Consider the following 19208-nt stretch of genomic DNA (forward strand, 5'->3'; position numbering starts at 1 on the left):
TTGGATGTCAAACAAATAGTACATTGGGCCTTAGGAGAATTTTAATGGTGGATATTCAATCACTATTGTTTTCCCGTGGTATGGCCCACTTGAGATTTATATTCCTCTGATTTTTGGTATCAAGCCCTAAAATGATCTTTAAAAATGGATGAATGGAATGGATGAAGCACATACATCATGGTGGGGCATAAGGAAGTTTCACAGTTAAGAGTTGATTTTGTATTGGGCAAACAATTTAAAGAGAAGAAATTCCCATAACAACTTGAAAATGGGTAATTTTGGAAGCAAAAAATTTTGTTTGATGAAAAATTCACTGCGTGCATTCCTCATTCACCATTAATTCAGACTCTTATCATGGAAAGAATTTAGTGAAAAACTACTTAACGCTTTCCTTCTTCTGCGTTAACAATGCATTAACAAACACCACTAAACATGGAACATTTTTCCAATTCCGTGTTAAGCGAAAAAATTCAACGTTAACAAAAAGGCCCTTAGTGATAATCTTCCCACTAAGAGGAATTGAGGGCTTTATGATGATATTTTAGTTTTTTATTAAGTATTTTAGTTCATTTAAATTAAATATAATGATTTTATTTTCATTTAATAAAAAATAATTTCTTTATAATGTAAAACATTTCCAAACTAGAGGTAGGGGCAAATGTGTCAAATTAACATATTTGAAACATTTAAGATGTTTGTTTACAAACAGTTTGTTTAAGATTCAGTACTTAATTTTTAGACTTTAGTTATAATTATCAAACAAGTTTTTTTACTTCAGATTTCAGATTCAGGCTTCAAATTTCAAATTCAGTCTTTAGACTTAGGTTTTACAACAGGGTCTAAGTGTCCACTAATGAAATAGTCGAATAATGATACATCTAAACTGGAATATATATTCGGTGGAGCTGGCCTCTCCCAGGATGGTGTGGACCTTCCAAATCATCTGTTTTAGGGTATAAGCCAAAAAATTTGAAGAAGATCCAAGTATCGGATGGACCATACTAAAGTAAACAGTAGTGATTGGGGCCAACGTAATGTTTCGGTAATGTTTATTTGCCATCCCACCTATTTATAAGGTCACAAAAATCATAATGGAGACAAAAATCAGAATGGAGAGAGAGAGAGAGAGAGAGAGAGAGAGAGAGAGAGAGAGAGAGAATGCAAAAACAAATAGCAGCTCGATCTGAAACTTTTGTGGTCAATTAATGGTCAATCAACATTGTTTCCTTATGGTATGGTCAACCTAAGGATTGGATCTACTTTATTTTTGGACTCAAACCTTAAGATGACCTAATATAGGATTGCATAGATATAGAATACATACATCAAGAACCTCCTTACAATAAGGGCCACACTTAATCCGGTCCTCGCGGGGGTCGTTAATTGAAATGGCATGAAGTAAAGGTGTTGCCACCAAAATTGAAGTCCATATTTTTTAGTCCTCTGGGCATCATTTAGTTTTTCCGGGACCAAAAATCCATATGCTTGTCTCCTGCCAACTTTTCACGAAAAGTTGAGAGGGCCTTTTGAAAATGGGGTGTAGGCCCACTAAATCAACAATTGGGGCCACTCTTTGGTTGATTTTATCCGTTCACTTTATTCGAACAACCGTAAACTCATAGTATGGTCATTAAAAAAAATAGATTTGTTTGTGACCTACAACTGTATTAACGTTGTGAATTAATTATGATCTGTTTCTTTCAGTGCGGTTATTTTTTGATTAGTTTTTCCCTCAAACTTAGGCATATGTCATGAAAGTAAAACTCTTTTCATGTGGACGATGTGGATATGTTACGAAACAATCCAGCGAGCCCCACACAATATGTGCAGATGGATTTAGTAATATAGCATCTTCTTTTTTGTTCTTTTTATTTTTTTTTCATGGGGGGATCATTTTGGCGGTTAGGAACATTGCCACCTATTCCACTGAGCTTTTAAGTGTTTTTTAATATTTTAGTCATACTTTCCGATATAGAAGTTATGACAGCAAAATGTATGTTTATGTTAAGATAACGGTAGCTTTTCTATGTGTGTATATGTATTTTGTGAGTATCGATGATGAGAGTTTGTGAAATGGATAAGGGTGTGGTAGCTCTCTTTATAAATGTTTAAAAAAAAAAAAAATAAATAAAAAAAAATAGAGAGTATGAATTGTGATAGTGTGCGACATTGATGAATTTTGTAACGAAAGAATATTGTAATGAATGAATGTTATAATGGATTAATGTTATAGTGGAAAATGTTGAAATAGATAAACGATCATAGCTTCATAACAAGGGACTTGTAATCATTTTATTTGGATCAATGATTCATAGTGCATATCGACGATACTAGGCAATCAAATGGTATCTAAATGATATGATTCAAAAGTTGTTTGAAAGTTAATCAAATTAAATTTCCAACGAGTATAAGATCATCAAAATCGAATATGTAACGAGAGAGTTATGACAGTTTTCACCGAATCGATGATCCACATTGAGTATCGGCGATCCACGGTTGATACTGTTGATTCTTAGTGAATATTGACAATCCACAATGAATATTAGCGATCCATAGTTAATACATGCAATCCTCACTAAATATCGACAATCCACGGTGATTATTGACGATCAATAGTGAATATCAGCGATCCACCATACAACATTCATCGATTACAACATTATTCCATCTTAACATTCATCCACTACAATATTATTCCAATTTGACGTTCATCACATTCATCCTCTTCAATTTTAATCTATTACAACATTCTTTCATTACAAAAATTATATATTTCACAAACTACCATAATTCCTTTTTAAAAAATAATTATAAAGGGAACCACCACACTCTCCTCCATTTCACAAATTCCAACCATTGATATCTATAAAACACGCATACACACACAAAAATCACTATTATCCTGACATAAACCTACATTTTATAATCATAGCTTCTACGTCGGAGAGTGACAAAAAAAAAAAAAAAAAACACTCAAAAACTTGTTAGAATGGAGAAAATGATGTTTGGTGCATGCTAGAAGCTCACCAGAGTAGGTGGCCCGAAGGTGGCAATAATCCTTATGGTCAAAATAATATCCTCTTGTGAAAAAAATAAATAAATAAAGAAGGAAGAGAGAGAAAATGCTATTAAACCCATCTCACATATTGTGAGAGGCCGACCAAGTCATCTTGTAGCATATCTAAATTGTCCACATGAAATAGGTTTTATTTTCATGTAATTTTTTTAAGTTTGAGGGCAAAACTCATTATGAATAGACTACATCTAACGAAACAATTTGAAATTAGCTCATCGTGTTAATGTAGTCGTAGGCCACAAAAAAAAATATTTTTTAAAATAATCCTATTGTGAGTTCACGATTATTATTGATTAGGGGTTACCCAATCTTTAATTTAGTGGGGCCCATTCCTCAATTCACAAAAGACCCTCTCCGCTTATGCGAAAAGTTACCGTCTTTTGAGAGGTCGGCTCGAAGAGAGATTTTTTTTTTTCATCTCAAAAAAGCTAAAAAATATCTAGAAGGCTAAAAAAGCAATGGCTTGAAATTATAATGATAGTCCACATTACATCATAGTTTTGGGCCATTTTAATTACCCCCATTCTGGCACAGGGCTCCATGAAGGCAGGCGGTATCCCAAAACTAATCTACTCACGCACACTGACGTCTGTGGTTTATGTTTGTGAGATCTGATCCTTCCATCTGGCCGGTGATGAAGGCTAGATCCTCTTTGATACAATCAGAACGGTTTCACCCCATGCTGGCCACAATGCACAAAGGGCCAAAAAGAGATTTTTTTCTGAGCCATTCATTTGATCCGTATGCTGTGACCCATCAGAAATGTGAACCGTCAATAAGTTGTGAAACTTACATTAGTTAGCTCCAGTAAAACAACATATTGTTCGAACAATCCTGACCTCTGATTTTTGGACACTTGTTTAATAAAATACAACCATCAATATTTTTCATTTTTAACCGTTAAATAAATGTCCACTAATTTAATTTTAATACTCAGATGATTAAATAAGCTTGATTTTTCGTCCATAGTACATCTAAATGGTACCATAACTTGAAAATAATCATTTACCATGGGAATCTCATTCCAGCCACGGATTTAAGGCCCACAAGAATGTCCATGAGAAATCCACCACGTCCATCAGTTTATCCAGCTCATGTTAGGACATGTTCTTAAAATTGAGGCAGATCCAAAAATCAAGTGGACCACGCACCCACCATTGAAACTGTACCATGGCCATCATAATGTTTATATGCCATCAAAACCGTTCATAAGGTCATTCCAACCGGGTGGAACTGAAAAAACCAATACTAGCCTGATCCAAACATCTGTGGCGCCATGAAGGTTTTGACTGTGGGCGTTCCACCCCCACTGTTTCCTGTAGTGTGGTCCACTTAGAGTTTTGGATCTACTTCATTTTTTGGAAGATTCCCTAATATCATCCGGAGAAACTGATGGACGGGGAGGATTTTTCACGGACATTTCTGTGGGCCCTAACTAACTTCCGACCGCATCAACTTCCTGTCCGGCGCGGCGCCCGCAACTCGCCAGAACTTCTAAAACCCTAACCCTTTCAACTTCTCTCTTTCTTTCATCTTCTCTGTAGTCTCTCTGATAAAACCCAATTTATATGTTCGTTTTTTAGGCTTTTGGGTTTCTGATAAATCGCAATCCTTTTCAATTCGAATCCAAAAACATCACGATTTTCTAGTAACAATGCCGTCGTCAAGGCCGGAGCTTAAAGCCCCTCCGGAGTTCTTCTACAACGAAGAGGAAGCTCGGAAATACACCACTTCATCACGTATAATCGAAATTCAGGTGAATTTCATTGATTCCGTTCTACTGCAAATGGTTTCTGTGTATATGCTTTAATTCCTTTTTCCCCACTCTCTCTCTCTCTCTATCAATGTGTGGAAAAAAAAAAAATGCTAGTTTCAGCTCTTTTTTTTTTTTTTTCTTTTGATTGAGACTCCCTTATTCTACATTTTGGTGTTACGGTTAGATAGAATTGTACCGTTGGATCACCAAAAATCTCGGTATGTAGCTGTAGCTATGAAAAGGTTTGGTGTACATATCAATTCCACAAACTGAAGTTGCATTTCTCCTCCTTTTTGGGGAGTGATGTAGTTTCAGTTTCTGAAATTGGATATTTTCTTAAGGCCGGACCTGCTATGAAACTTTGTAGTGAAATCATGCCTAAGACATTCTAAAATCACGTGGCCTGAGTTTGGGAATGGTGAATTTTTGGGTTGTCTAGTCATCCTAGTGGGGCACATTTTCTGAATGGATTGGATGGCATATACAAAACATGGTGGGTTCTACATACAATCTGGAAGGTTTTTAATGGTGGGTGTAGTCGTCCCAACTGTTCCATGTGGTGTTGCACACTTGAGTATTGGGTTGCCCTGATTTTTGGGTAGCACGGAGAACCTGAAGGGTGCACATGATGGATGGAGTGGATGTCATGTATATGTGACGGTGGACCCCACACATCGTGTTGTAGGTCAAGCTTAACTTAAAAAGCTTTGTAGTGGATCCGGCCTTAATTTTCATCTCTAAAGAGGTAATTAGTCATGGTATTGTTTTTCTATCATGTATTTATAAAGAAGTTTGAAATTGCAAAATTACCCTTGTGGAGAGTGAAAGTAACGATTTTTAAGTTGGAAATACCAATTCCCCCACCCCCCCCCCCCCCCTTTTTTTTGGGGATGCGATTTTTATTATGCCTCCTTTCTTAATTTGTAAATTGTGTTTTTTGTTTCTTAAAGGCGAAGCTTACGGAGAGAGCATTGGAGCTTCTTGCTTTGCCAGATGATGGGATTCCTAGAGTTCTACTTGATATAGGTGAATCACTAGAGCTCTCTCTCCCTCTCTCGCCTTCTCTTTCTTTCGGATTCGAATGTGGGTAGAGTGGGAGATCCATCACTCTCTCAATTGTTTGAATCGGTTGATTTAGATACTGATTGCTATTTTCGTCCTTTTATAATCGGGATTGCCAATTTTGGAAATCGTGTTTGTGGTCATGGTCATGGTACAGATCATGGGTGGTACAGAGGCACATTATTCCATCCTTTATAGTACAATGAAAAGGTATGCAATGCTCAACATTTCGTTTGGCCAGCATTTTGTACAGGTTGGGACCATCTTTCCATGACCCTTGTCGTTCATATGATGGCTCCCACCATGGATTGATTATGGTCCATATATCTCCTCACTCAACCATTACAGCCACCTGAATGGTAGACTTCTTCCTGATCATAGGACCATTGGCTGTATTTTCTTTTTTAGTTGTCTATTTGCAGCTTAATTTTTGAATGGCTAGGCTTGTTTTAGTGGAGAGTTTTGTGCAGTATTGTGCATCAGCTACGCAGCTCACTGGATGAATGTTACGGATGAATTAAAAGTGGCCCTACATCTACAAGTGCCCACCGAAATGAGGAAGATCAATAAACACAAGCCAGCCATTTCAATCCTAAGGAAAGGCCGAGCATTGAATTTCATGAGAGGATTATGCTCGGATCCGGGTCCAATAGTTGCAGTCGTGAAGTGCTAACATTGTTTGAAAACTCATTTTGAGTACGCAAAGCATTTGATGAGTCGAATGAACTACGTCCAGTCTCCCATGAAACTTTTGTACTCTTCTTTTTTTGGTTGGGGGGTTGGCTTTGATGAGATCCACCCCGTCCATGAAGTTTGCTGTGCTGTGTTTGGACTGGGGCCCGAAAAGAGGCTAATTCAACACTCAGGTGGGATACAACATGGAAAATTATTAAGATGGGAAGTCCCAACATTAAAATCGCCATACCACATGGCTTTAAAGGTTTTTAAGCATGCTTTCACACTGTTCATTAGGGTATGACCCATCTCTCTTATTAGATCCAATTAATTTTTAGGATCCATGGTCAAAATGTGGTGGCACACCTGATGGACGAGGTGGATCTTATGCATGTTTGTCCCAAGTAGTGCCCTCAGTTATTGCAAATCAGGTTCTCTATGTGCCTATGCGAGTCAGGTTGGCACACTCCTTTGTTTAAACCCACAACAAATTTATAGGCCACGTGAAAATTTTGAAGTATTAGTAAAGAAAAATTCAGATCAAGGTTTTTAAACTAGAAAATTTTGTTTTGGTAGTGAACTGAGTTTTGTTGATTCATACCTCATTTTGCTTGACTTGGGCTTCAAGTTTTTAAATCTTGATACCGGATATTTTGTTAATGGCTTTCCCCTTGAACCAAACTCGTTATGTTTCTTTTATCTTATTTAAGGGAGGATATTGGAGGGTTGTTATGTGACCACTTTTTCTTGCTTACTTATGTAGGTTGTGGGTCAGGACTTAGTGGGGAGACACTCTCTGAGAATGGGCACCATTGGATTGGCCTAGATATCTCGCAATCGATGCTTGGTATGTGAACACCACTGGTTTTGCATATAATCTAAAGTGGATAGCGTGCTAATTCCATTCCTTTGCTATCTTTATCAATGATCATTTCACCTCAGATGTTGCCTTGGAGCGGGAAGTGGAAGGTGATCTTTTGCTTGCAGACATGGGTCAGGTATCCTTTTTAAGTTGGAAATCATACTTCCCTGTGTATGTGATTGTTTTGTTGTTGGGAACTACAACGTGAAATAATGGATAGGATTCACTAACAAAGGACTTACCTGTATATTGTGATCGTAGTTTAGAAAAAATGTGAAACCCATTAATCAATGGTTACTTATCTTAGTGAAAATTGATAACTTGCTTGCTAGTGGGGAGGCTTGGAACCTTGGATATTTATGCGTCTTAGCTGAAGGAAAGAGAGAAGCAGACTACTTCGGGAGCGTGGGCATGAGCTTTATATCTGGGAAGAATGCCCTTCAACATGATGCTATCTTTCCTTAACAAGGATAGGGACCCAAGGCTTGAGTAAATGAAACCCCCTTTTCCTACATTGAAAAAAAAATTGGAAGGTTGGTGCTGAAGTATGGATGCATATGGTACATTCCATCGGATTGTAAGCTGCACACCGTTCACTGTTTTAAAGAAAAATGTTTTACAATTTATATATAAAGTTGGGTCTAGTGGTTGCACCATTTTTCCTACATGCTCTGTCAGGAGACAGATTTGAGAGATAATTGCAACTAGTCGATTTTATATTTGGATTTCTGATGTTTTGATGAGGGCATTCGAGCACCTACACGAGGAGGAGGAGAGCCGAGGCCCCAACCGTAATGAAACCCCAATTTCATTACGGTTGGATGATAATTACATGGGGCCCAATGGACCCAATTCGAGCTCTTAGCCGTGTTAAAGACCCCACATGCATGGTTATGCATTTTTGAAGACCCCACACTTGGAAGATGCATGTCGATTGCTTATTTGGAACTGATTGATACATCTTTGGACCGTTTGGATGTCACGTAGCCTGACCTAGACCACATTTGGACGTTACAAATGTTAGACCATGCCATTGAGTATCTTGGACACATCAGTTTGGTGATCCGGATTGTTGGATATGTTAGGATACTCGGGTTTAGGTTTACAGATACTCTAATCTGCACATCCGAGCCAAGGACACATTGGACCACACCCATCCAGGCCGTTGATCACGTGTACCTATTGTACGTTGGAGATCATCCTTGTGCCGTGTGGTGTGACACATCTTTATTTTTGCTTTATTTTTCAGTTTTATTTTAGGTTATTAGATTTTTATGTTTTGATCTTGACCGTTAATAGATTTAGACGGTTAAGAATAGTTTTAGACTTAGGGTTTGCTTAGGTTTTCTTATATATACTTGTTTGAGACTTGAGATTATGGACATATTGAATGGAATTTCTCTACATTGCTTCTTTTGAGCAAGAAAACTTCCTGTGAATGGAATTTGGTGTGAAGCCATTTGAGTGATAAGTTATCTTTCTTATTCATATCAATGTATTTTTTCTTCTCTCAAACCTTCCTTTTCCATTGAATATATTCTTTTTCTCTTTCTTCTCAAACCCTAACTCCATCATCATCATCAACCCAACTCATCACCAACCAAACCAACCTAGCTCCACCACACTGTCCAGACAACTGTATGGATGTGATCGTACACTACACGGACCTGTCCATACAACATCTATACAACCGAACGGCCTCCCCTCCATTTTTCATTTCTCTTCTTCTCTTTTTTATAAAATTCTAACCCTTAACCCTAACCCTAACCCTAGCCTTTTATAAAATCCTAAATTCTCAATTTCTTGATTTCCAAACCCCAAAGCCTAATCCATTCAAACCCTAGCAAACCGTGAGTGAATCCCCGAATCCAGTTCTACCTTCCATTGGCCCATGTCCGATCAATAACCTTAACGATCTATTTTGTGGGATTGTGATGTGGTCTTAAACTTGAGCTTAATTGAATATTTGCTTTCTCTAAATTTTTGGTAGATTAGCTTTATTTTATGCTTTGATTTACTCTGGTAAGTTGTTAATTTATTTATTTACATCATCCTAGTTTAGGCCATCCGTCTTGCATCAGGGAGATATGTCAACATAGGTTGCTTTTTTCTTGAACCGAAAACAGGTTATCCCATAGCTGCCCGTTCCTTGCTCAGTTGGCTCCCATGATTTACGGTTCACCTTTTTAGCAAGAAATTAATGGAGAAAAGGTTTGGACATGCTAATCAATTCATTGAATTAGTTTGCAGATCATGGGTGAGACTGGAGAGTCCATTGCTTTCTCTTAGGGTGGTTACTTCTATATTGATGCAATAGATGCATACATAACTATTCATTTGCCTGGAGAACCTTGTATATTATATTGACCATCAACAAAGAGGAGAATCTTTTACATTAAGTTCACGTGTATATCTTTGAAGTGATTATCATATGCAGTTTTTGTGATTTCATTTATAACAGATCTATCTGAAATATGCACAATTATCTGGCAAATCTGTTTTACTAGCATTTGCTGTTTTTTGGGCAGTGCCAACCTAATTTTTGTGATTGAATGACCCAGGGTTTAGGCTTGCGACCTGGCGTTGTTGATGGTGCCATAAGTATCTCTGCAGTTCAGGTTAGCAGTTTGCTTATACATTTCCGTTAGGCCAACTGACTTGTGACTTTGGTGTTTTACCACCTTTAGAAATGCTGTAGAGGAAATTGTGGTTATTTACCTTGTTATTAATGCAGTATTCCTGATTTCTTGTGCTAGGTATCGTTGTTGTTTTTTTTCCCCCAAATGCAGTCAATCTGGTTCATCCCCGGTATCCTGTGCTTGATAGTTTTCGATTGTCAAATATCAGAAATAGTTGGTAGTATTGGATATTCATACTCTACTTAAATGCTGGTTTCAAGCAACCGTTCTCATTGTACTCCATGATGTAGGCAATCTTTTTTTATTTTATTTTAATTTTTAAATCAATATAATCAGGGACCTTGGCTATGCATAGGTGTCTGCTAGTTTCCTTGGTCTGCGTTTAAGCGTCCACGCATACTGTAGCAGTCCAGTTATTCTTGTGAGAAATGTTTTCCTATGTCAGTAACAGGTCCTTTATGCTCTGATGTCACTGTTAACTTGGTCAGTTTACAATATGATAATTACTTTTGGTTAGCTTAATTCTATTGTGCAAAAATAAAATAAAAAATCTGTTGGGGTTCTCAAAACATCATGCTAGATGGATGTTTTTACCTTCAAATTGTCAATGGGAATGAAATTCAGTCAATCAAAAGAGAGATAAGGGATACAGTACTTCAGAAAGATAATGGAGATTGAATTGTAAGTTCGGGCTATTTAAGGAGGGGCTTGAATTTTGGGACATTCGTATCAGAAAATGGCCAATGCCTGAGGGAGCTTGTTACCCTTTACTAGAATCCATATTAAGCTTTAGAAAGCATTTCTTTTGCACAATTTCTGTATATCTACAGTATACTGTTGTTTCAGTATCGGCCTTTGGCATGCTGATGCAACCTGCTCCTGCACCATAGTACATAGGTTGTGCTACAACTTGAGCATATTTCTCTTTAAATACAGAACCATGCTATTGAAGCCATTCCCAGATGCTAGTATGCTCTTTACTAAATTATTGAGTGGTTGCTGACACTCAACACACACACACACACACACACGTGTGTGTTTGTATTGATATAGATATATGCATATATACACACAAAGATATATGCACGGATATGTATGAGAAAATTTCTCTTGGGAACCGGTTTTCTCGTGAGAACCCTTTGAGAACTCATTCCACGTGATGTGTGCACCAAATCCAATCTGCCCCACTAGATGAGTTACCTTATGAAACTCCTAGGCCCATGATGCAGGCTGATTTGGGCCCATGATCCATGGGCCATGTGCAAGCCCATTAAGCCCAAGCCCAACAGTTGGCCTACCAACAAGGAGGCCTAAGCCTCCTATTTAGGTAGTTAGTTAGCGAAATCAATCAGCTAGCTAAGAATTCAAACATTTTTAATGCATTCTTATATCTTTTTATCTATTTTTCATATTTGTAATAAGTTATTAGTTGTCAATGACATTATATATTTTTTCCTTATATATACGTTTCAAAAGCCTATATAAGGGCCTGAGATGAGTAGTATGAAGGCACATTTGAATTGAATCAAAATCTCTTGAATTGTTTTCTTCTATTTGTTTGTCTCGTGCTTAAGATTGAAGGTGCTTACGCTTGGGTGGATCATTCCCATTAGCCGGCTGCGCTGGTTTGGTATCGGAGAGTTTTTCGCTGAAGAAAGCTGTTGGATGGCCCTCCTGACTGATAACACCAATGGGGACATTAGAGGCGTCACAACTCACCTCAAATACCTTCTTAAAGTCTGGAAGGCGCAATACTGGGGCTTCGGTCATCTGTCGTTTGATCCTATCAAACACTCGTGTTGCTGCACTTGTATAACGAAACTCCCTTTGTTTCATACAATTGGTGATTGGGGTCATGATGCTGTTGAAGTTCCGCACAAAATGTCTATAAAATGTAGCGAGGCCATGAAAACTATGAACTTTAGAGATAGTCGTAGGTGTTGACCAATTAACTATGGTTTTCACCTTAGCGGGGTTCACCTCTACACCTTGTGACGAGACAATGTACCCTACGAAAAACCACTAATGCACTCATTAAGGTACACTTTTTAAAGTTGATGTAGAAGCGCTCGCGACGAAGGACTTTGAAGATAAGACTTAGGTGATTGATGTCCTCCTTTCTTGACGTACTATAGATAAGAATGTCGTTAAAATATACAACAAAAACTTACCAATAAAAGGGCGTAACAACTACGTCATGACGCGCGTGAAAGTGCTAGGCACATTTGTGAGACCGAATGACATAACTAGCCACTCGTAGTGGCTGTCTTTCGTCTTAAATGCTGTCTTTCATTCATCATCAGGTCGGATGCGAATTTGGAGGTAGATGGCTAAAAAATTTCGGTAGAATTTCCCCCTGTAAATTGTACTTTTGGGTTTTGTAAAAGAAAAAAGGAAAAGGTGAATGGGGGTAGGATGAATGGATGCAATGAAGTAAATAAGAAAAATATGCAGAATTTTATGATTAAAGAACTTGAAAACAATAATATCGAGATTGTTGTTGATCCAAGACTTCAACCCAGTCGTTGGAACCCGCTCTGATACCAAACTGGCGCAACCGGTTGATAGGAAGGATCCACCTAAGTGTAGGCACCTTCAATCTTAAGCACGAGACACAAACAATTAGAAGAAAACAATTCAAGAGATTTTGATTCAATTCAAATGTGCCTTCATGCTACTCATCTTAGGCCCTTTTATAAGGGATTTTGAAACGTACATATAAGGAAAAATATATAATGTCATTGACAACAACTGATTTATTATAAAAATAGATAAAAAGATATAAGAATACATTAAAAATGTTTGACTACTAGATTATTCTTAGCTAGCTAATTGATTTCGCTAGCTAACTACCTAAATAGGAGGCTTGGGCCTCCTTATTCATGGGCCAATTGTTGGGCTTGGGCTTAATGGGATTGGGCCTTGCCCATGGATTGTGGGTCCAAATCAACTTGCATCAGTCCAGAAACCAGCTTGATCCAAAAATCAGATGGGCCATAGAAAAGTGGGAGGGGATGTCCACTCGTGATTTTCATTGGGGCCCACTTGAGTTGCAAAACGGCGTGTTTTTTGCCCAAGCCATGAAGGATCTATATGGCCTGGATTGCATATACACATTATGTGGTATGAGTTCTCAGAGGTTTCTCACAAGTTATTGTGAGAAACGGTTCCTAGGAGAAAATTTCTTTGTATGTATTGCCATGTGTATGCATATGATGATGGAACATTATAGATGTGTTTCAATGTATTTGGCTCTATGGATTTGATACTCTTTTCTTTTTTGGGTGGAGCAGTGGTTATGCAATGCCGACAAGGCTTCCAATGAGCCCAGATTGAGGTTAAAGTGCGTATTAAAAAATGCCTATCCTGCAATGGTTTTGTTTATTGGATGTCTTTTGGGTGATTGTATGTTGACTTTTGCCAACCCTCTTTGCAGGGCTTTCTTTGGATCTCTATATAGATGCCTGACGAGGGGAGCCAGAGCAGTTTTGCAGCTGTATCCTGAAAATGAAGCCCAGCTTGAGATGATAACTACTTCTGCAATGCGTTCTGGATTTGCAGGTGGCGTGGTTGTTGACTTCCCTCATAGGTATATTGCATAGATTTATTTTCAGCAGTCTCAAAGTCGTCTTCTGTCCTTCTATATAAATCACCATAAAGCTGCTTGTTTGTATGGAATACCTACAGTTAGTAGCAATTACGGTAGTATGTGCATGACCTGGCTAAATTGTGAATACACGAGTGAAGGCTGCCCATTTCAGGTTACTGTAACATTTTCTATGTTGAGTGGATTGTTCTAAGGGGTGAAGTACCCATGTCGAATTTGTTGCGATTCTGACATTATCGTCTGGACATGACAATGCTATCTCATTTCATTCAGTTTTATTTGAATTTCACATACCATGAAGTTACAATTACCTTAATTTTAGTGTTTGTTTCTAGTGGGAATCATGAATTACATTTATATGACCCATTGAAGTTCCCACTGTATAAGCCATTGTAACTCTAATAATGTAAAGAGATTTATTTTCTAGAACTGATAAATATATACCTTCGAATCCATGAATCCTATTTTTTGGGGTTTCCCTAACCGACGCTCCATAGTCCATACTTGTGTAGGACTCGGATTCTAACAGTTTGGTGCAACCCGGTTATCGAGTCTATGAGATCTCGACACCTGAATCGCAAAGAAATGGACAAGAGTACATCCACAAGAATATTTGAGTAGAGACGGAGAAATAACTTTATTTGGGCCACATGCTCGGTGTCTCCCTTGTTTCTACTTTTGTTTTGGCCTCTGTTTTTCTTTCTTAATAAAATTCTGTAATCATTCAAATTTTTATTTTTTTATTTATCTTTTTTTTTTTTTTTTTTTGGATATCAAACTTCTTGCAAGACTTAGGAAAAAAATCTACCTAAGATGGCAACAAGCATAACAATAGTAAAAGAAAATCTAGGAAATAATCATCAAAATCTTCAATCACATCTTTAAATCAGCCCTCATATGTTTCACAAATGGTAATTACAATTCTTAATATTTAGGGCCCAAATAGTCCAAAATCGGCACACACATGTCGTGCCCAATGGTGGGCCATGGGCCTACATCATGCTGGGTTCTATGGTGGGCCGTGGGCCTACATGATTCCCCCTAGGTTGGAAAGAACTCCACTCCAACAAGTTGGATGCTTCATACAAGTGCAGATGTCCTGATCCAATCTTTTTAATTTGTCACTGTGATCCATGTGCGTTCAGAATATGGCTTCTTCTTCCATTTCAAAAAGTAGTGCTTATATTGGCCTCTTGAGAATAGTCTTCACTTTCAGCACTTGTTCAACTTCTTCCTTCATTTTCTTCCCTCTCTTTCTTCTTTTGAATTTCTTTATGTAGGACCATTCAATCAATAGGAGTTCGACTTCTTTGGTTTGACTCATTCAGTAATGTGCAAGATTCGGGATGTTCGTCCGTATTGCTAAATCAATATGATGCTGAATGTTCCTCATAAGAGTCGAACCTAGTGCCAAATCATATGATGCCGAATGTTCCTCATAAGAGGAAGTCCATCTGGGAGTTTTTAAGGCACCAAGTCTTGATATTCACAAAGGTGCTCCTCAATGGGAGGCAGAACATCTGATTGTGTTTCTTCGTCCAAAGTATTCTGTAATGGTACGAAATGGGCTGTAACCTGTCATTTTTCTATAACGGTCGTTAACCTCGTAATGCATAACGGTGGCCACTGTTACCTTTAGCTTATGGTCATTGCATAGCCATTTTTCAATACCTTGACTTCACGTTTACTAACCAAGACATACATGATGTCAATTGCTATTCTTTTTCTATCTTTTCTACATTGAAGGATTTATGGCTTCCTCTCTATCAGATTTGGGCGTTGGAAGATGTTTTATTGGGTGCAATGTGATATCAACACTATCCTTGATAAAGGAATAAGTGTTAACCCGAGTTAAATACATCATATCTTGATCCCAAAACAACAGTCTCTCTAACAAAATGTGGCATGCATCCCATCCCATCACATATCATCTGTGCACTTAGATCCAATAGAGAAGGAAATTAAGCACGTGGAGTTGACAAAAAAAAAAACTTTTCTCTGTTTTTTGAACGAACGAATCTGGTACGGGCATGGATGCTTATGTTCTTGGAGGTTTAATTTATCTACCATATCTTGTGAGACAATGTTCCCATGGCTCCTTCCGTCAAAACCAAAATTGTGCACACATTCCACCAAAAGTGCAAGTGGTGTAGAAGGTAGTGTCATAACAATCGTCCCTTATCAATTACAGGTGTCAATAGCAGAGTCCTTGGGATAACCAATAACTCACCTCTATCACCATATGCATTTGCTACATCTTCCCCAATATGTGCCCCATCCTTGTATGGATGTTTTTCAGATTGTGTCATATTTAGCTTTCATTTACATGCAGTGGGGAGTGTCTTCAACATATTCTCCTTCCTTGGCCAAATTCACTTTAATCATGGACTGATGTTGAGGTTAGTGAAAAGAACAATGTCTTGGTTGCCCACAGTTGAAGCACATGAAAGGAGTATTGTGTTGCCTTGTCTTAGGCAAACTAGTCCCTCATCCATAACCACCTCTTACTGGGTTGGGGTTTGACTTTGTTGTTAGACGTTGGCTTATCATTCCTCGACCTATAAGAGGTCTTGTGGTTGCCTAATGCGGGAAGTATGTTGCCCTGTCATCGATGACGATCTTGGTAGGGTACTGAATTGTCTCCCAACTCCCCAATTAATTATCCCATCAACTTTAAGTGCATATACATCAGACATCTAAAATACATCTTTGAAAGTCGGTTCATTTCTGATGCTCGGGTTAAGATCATTAAGATATTTTGAAATCTTTTGATCTTCATACTCATGGAACCCTGACCGTAATGTCAATGTATGAAACTCCTCAGTATTCATTCACTGATTTATTTCATTGACATAGAAGATTCATTCTGCTTGGAGATCATTCCATCATGCTAACTCGTGACTATAAAATTTCATAGCTACTAACTTCACCTTCTGATTGTCTGTGATTTTCCTATACTCGAACACCTTTTTGACCTTGCTTAGCCAATAGGTGAAGTCATTAACATGCAACTGACCATGGAATTTTGGAATTTCTACCTTAACTCTGGATTACCTATCACGTTCCAACATTCAAAGGATTCGAATAATTAGCATCTTCGTAAGCTGGGGTCACTTGTTGATTAGACCTTGATGGGGACCTTCCCCCAATGATCACCCACTCTGATACCAAAATGGTGCAATCTAGTTATCGAGTCAATGAGATCTGGACACCTGAATTGCAAAAAAGACAGACAAGTTTACACCTACAAGAATATTTGAGCAGAGAGGGAGAAATAACTTAATTAATATCAAACATTTTCTTACAAAACTTAAGAAAACTCACACTTAGAAAATTTCAAATGCCTACCTCCTACACCAACTCCCCTTTCATTACACTTGAATGAATATTTTAGTGAGAATTCCCCCAACTAAGAGATTGATTTTAAATCAATCGTAAATTTTTTGAAGATTTAAATCAAGCATAATTAATATCAAATCAATGTAATCTACTTAATATGGCAACAAACACAATAATAGTAAAGGCAAATCTAGGAAATAATCCTCAAAATTTTCAATAACATCTTTAAATCAGCCCTCATATCTTCCACAAATAGTAAATTGTGGTTCTTAATACTTAGGCCCTATATAGTCCAAAATCAACACATGCCGGGCCCTACGGTGGGTGTTGAGCCCTATGGTAGGCCATGAGCCTATCACAGCTGTACCTATAGCTTCATAACATAGTGGACTTGGTCAGAACTCCCAACTCATTTTTCCCCTTTATAGAAGCTTGTTTGCTTTATTGAATGTCATACACATTCATTGATACTTAAAAAAAGCCAAATCTGCTAATGACTTGCCCATGGGCTAAAAAGCCTGAATATTCATTCCACAATCAATGGCTATAGTTCTTTTGATCCTGCAGAATGCAGGTATTTTTATTATTTATATTCTCTCCTTTGATGAGATGAAGATACCCGCTCGTACACACATATATGTGTGTGTATGTGTACATATGTTCTGCTTTGGTGTCCTATTTTGTGAGATCATATTAATCGGAGCTTGTATACTGGTCTTCATCTACAACTGACAAGTGAAACTCCCTTGGCTAAAAGGTTCCCAAGATGTTGGTTTATGGGACTTTGCATATAGAACATATTGATTTACTGTTAGTATGTTCCTTTCACAATTTTAATCACTCATTAGCCCAAGAATTTTGTGATTATGACAGTACGCGGGCAAAGAAGTACTTCCTTGTTCTCACATGTGGCCCACCGTCCCTAAGCACGGCTCTTCCAAAGGCTAAAGGTGAAGAAGGCGAGAGTTGCAGTGACGATGATAGCAGTGATGAAGAGAATCATACTGTAAGCTGTCACTTTGAGGAATGCTTCATTTATTGATGCTTATATTCATTTTCTGCAAGGAACATGTTATTAGATCCCCCCCTCCCCCCCCATTTTGTTACCTTAATATGGAATTAAAATCCTTGTGGAGCCTACATGCAACCAAACATGTTCACCTGGCATATATGTGTAACATCTGAGCCATGCAGCGGATGGTCCACCATATGGATGACCAGGCTGGAAAATTAGGCTGGCCAACTCTACAGGTGGGATGAATGCACAAAAACATGTGCTAAAGTAACTTGCCAGTGGTCTGCATTAGAGTGACCCATCTTATGAATGGATCGACCTAATTTTGGCACCAGTTCATCTACTCAGGAGGGTTCACCTGGTGCATGTCTCAGATCGGATGCCCCACACACAGTGTAAGGCTTGCTCAGGAAGGTGCATAGAGGTTCATGCAGACTTAATAGAACTTGAAGAATTAACATCTAAACATAAAGTATCTTCCAACACTCTCATATGGATGTATCTTTCTATTTTTATGCTTCACAACACAAGGATCTACCTAGCTTCTTCTATGGCATTGGATTTGCTATGCAATTATTCTATTTGGTTTTAGTGATGACCTCGAATCTTTCGGTATACAGGTCACTATTTCAGATAGGCATAGGCCAAGGAAAAAGATGAAAGTAAACAAGAAGGGGAAAGGGAGAGAATGGGTGCTGAAGAAGAAGGAACAGATGAGGAGAAAAGGGCATAGCCTGCCTCCTGATACGAAATACACGGCCCGCAAACGAAAGTCTCGCTTCTGATCTATTCTCAACTTGTGAAGTCATTTGGCGGCAATTTTTTTTTGGTAAAACATTATTTTTCTTTTTATTAGGAAATGTTGGTTCATGTAGAATCATACCAATGGCAAAAAATTGTTTTTGTTTTTTCTCTCCCCATTTTGCAAAACACAATTTTGCCCTTTGGATGGTAGAAGAAAATACTGCTGTCAGTACTCGATGGGAAAAGGTCACCAATGACCAAACTTGATGTGTAGGATAGTCAAATCTGCTTGATGGTGCACAGTGGTCCATCCATGGTGGGGCCCACTGGACCGATGGTCCAGGTCATTGGAAGTTGTCCAATTTGAGTGCAGGACACCAAATAAGCAAATTAGCATGTTGTGCTCTGATTAGACCCCCATGATTTCATAGTA

At 38.1% G+C, this 19208-nt stretch overlaps 1 protein-coding gene across 1 annotated transcript; it reads left to right on the top strand.

Moving 5' to 3' along the window:
- The first annotated feature begins 4559 nt into the window (after nt 1-4559).
- Nucleotides 4560-19208, top strand: LOC131256617 (18S rRNA (guanine-N(7))-methyltransferase RID2). The gene is made up of 9 exons (XM_058257547.1): nt 4560-4832; nt 5783-5858; nt 7333-7416; nt 7512-7567; nt 9993-10049; nt 13364-13413; nt 13507-13659; nt 17890-18022; nt 18652-19208. Exons 1-9 carry the CDS (start codon nt 4731-4733, stop codon nt 18814-18816), a joined length of 876 nt encoding a protein of 291 aa, XP_058113530.1. The 5' UTR covers nt 4560-4730; the 3' UTR covers nt 18817-19208.

Source organism: Magnolia sinica, chromosome 9 (genome assembly GCF_029962835.1).
Source record: "Magnolia sinica isolate HGM2019 chromosome 9, MsV1, whole genome shotgun sequence".
Lineage (NCBI taxonomy): Eukaryota > Viridiplantae > Streptophyta > Magnoliopsida > Magnoliales > Magnoliaceae > Magnolia > Magnolia sinica.

What these genes read in the sequence shown, in the direction of transcription:
- LOC131256617 (XM_058257547.1), top strand. Translation starts at nt 4,731, where the DNA reads ATGCCGTCGTCAAGGCCGGAGCTTAAAGCCCCTCCGGAGTTCTTCTAC. An exon ending in TATCTCGCAATCGATGCTTG is followed by an intron (nt 7,417 to 7,511) that starts GTATGTGAACAC and finishes ATTTCACCTCAG; the next exon opens with ATGTTGCCTTGGAGCGGGAA. An exon ending in TAAGTATCTCTGCAGTTCAG is followed by an intron (nt 10,050 to 13,363) that starts GTTAGCAGTTTG and finishes TGGGTGGAGCAG; the next exon opens with TGGTTATGCAATGCCGACAA.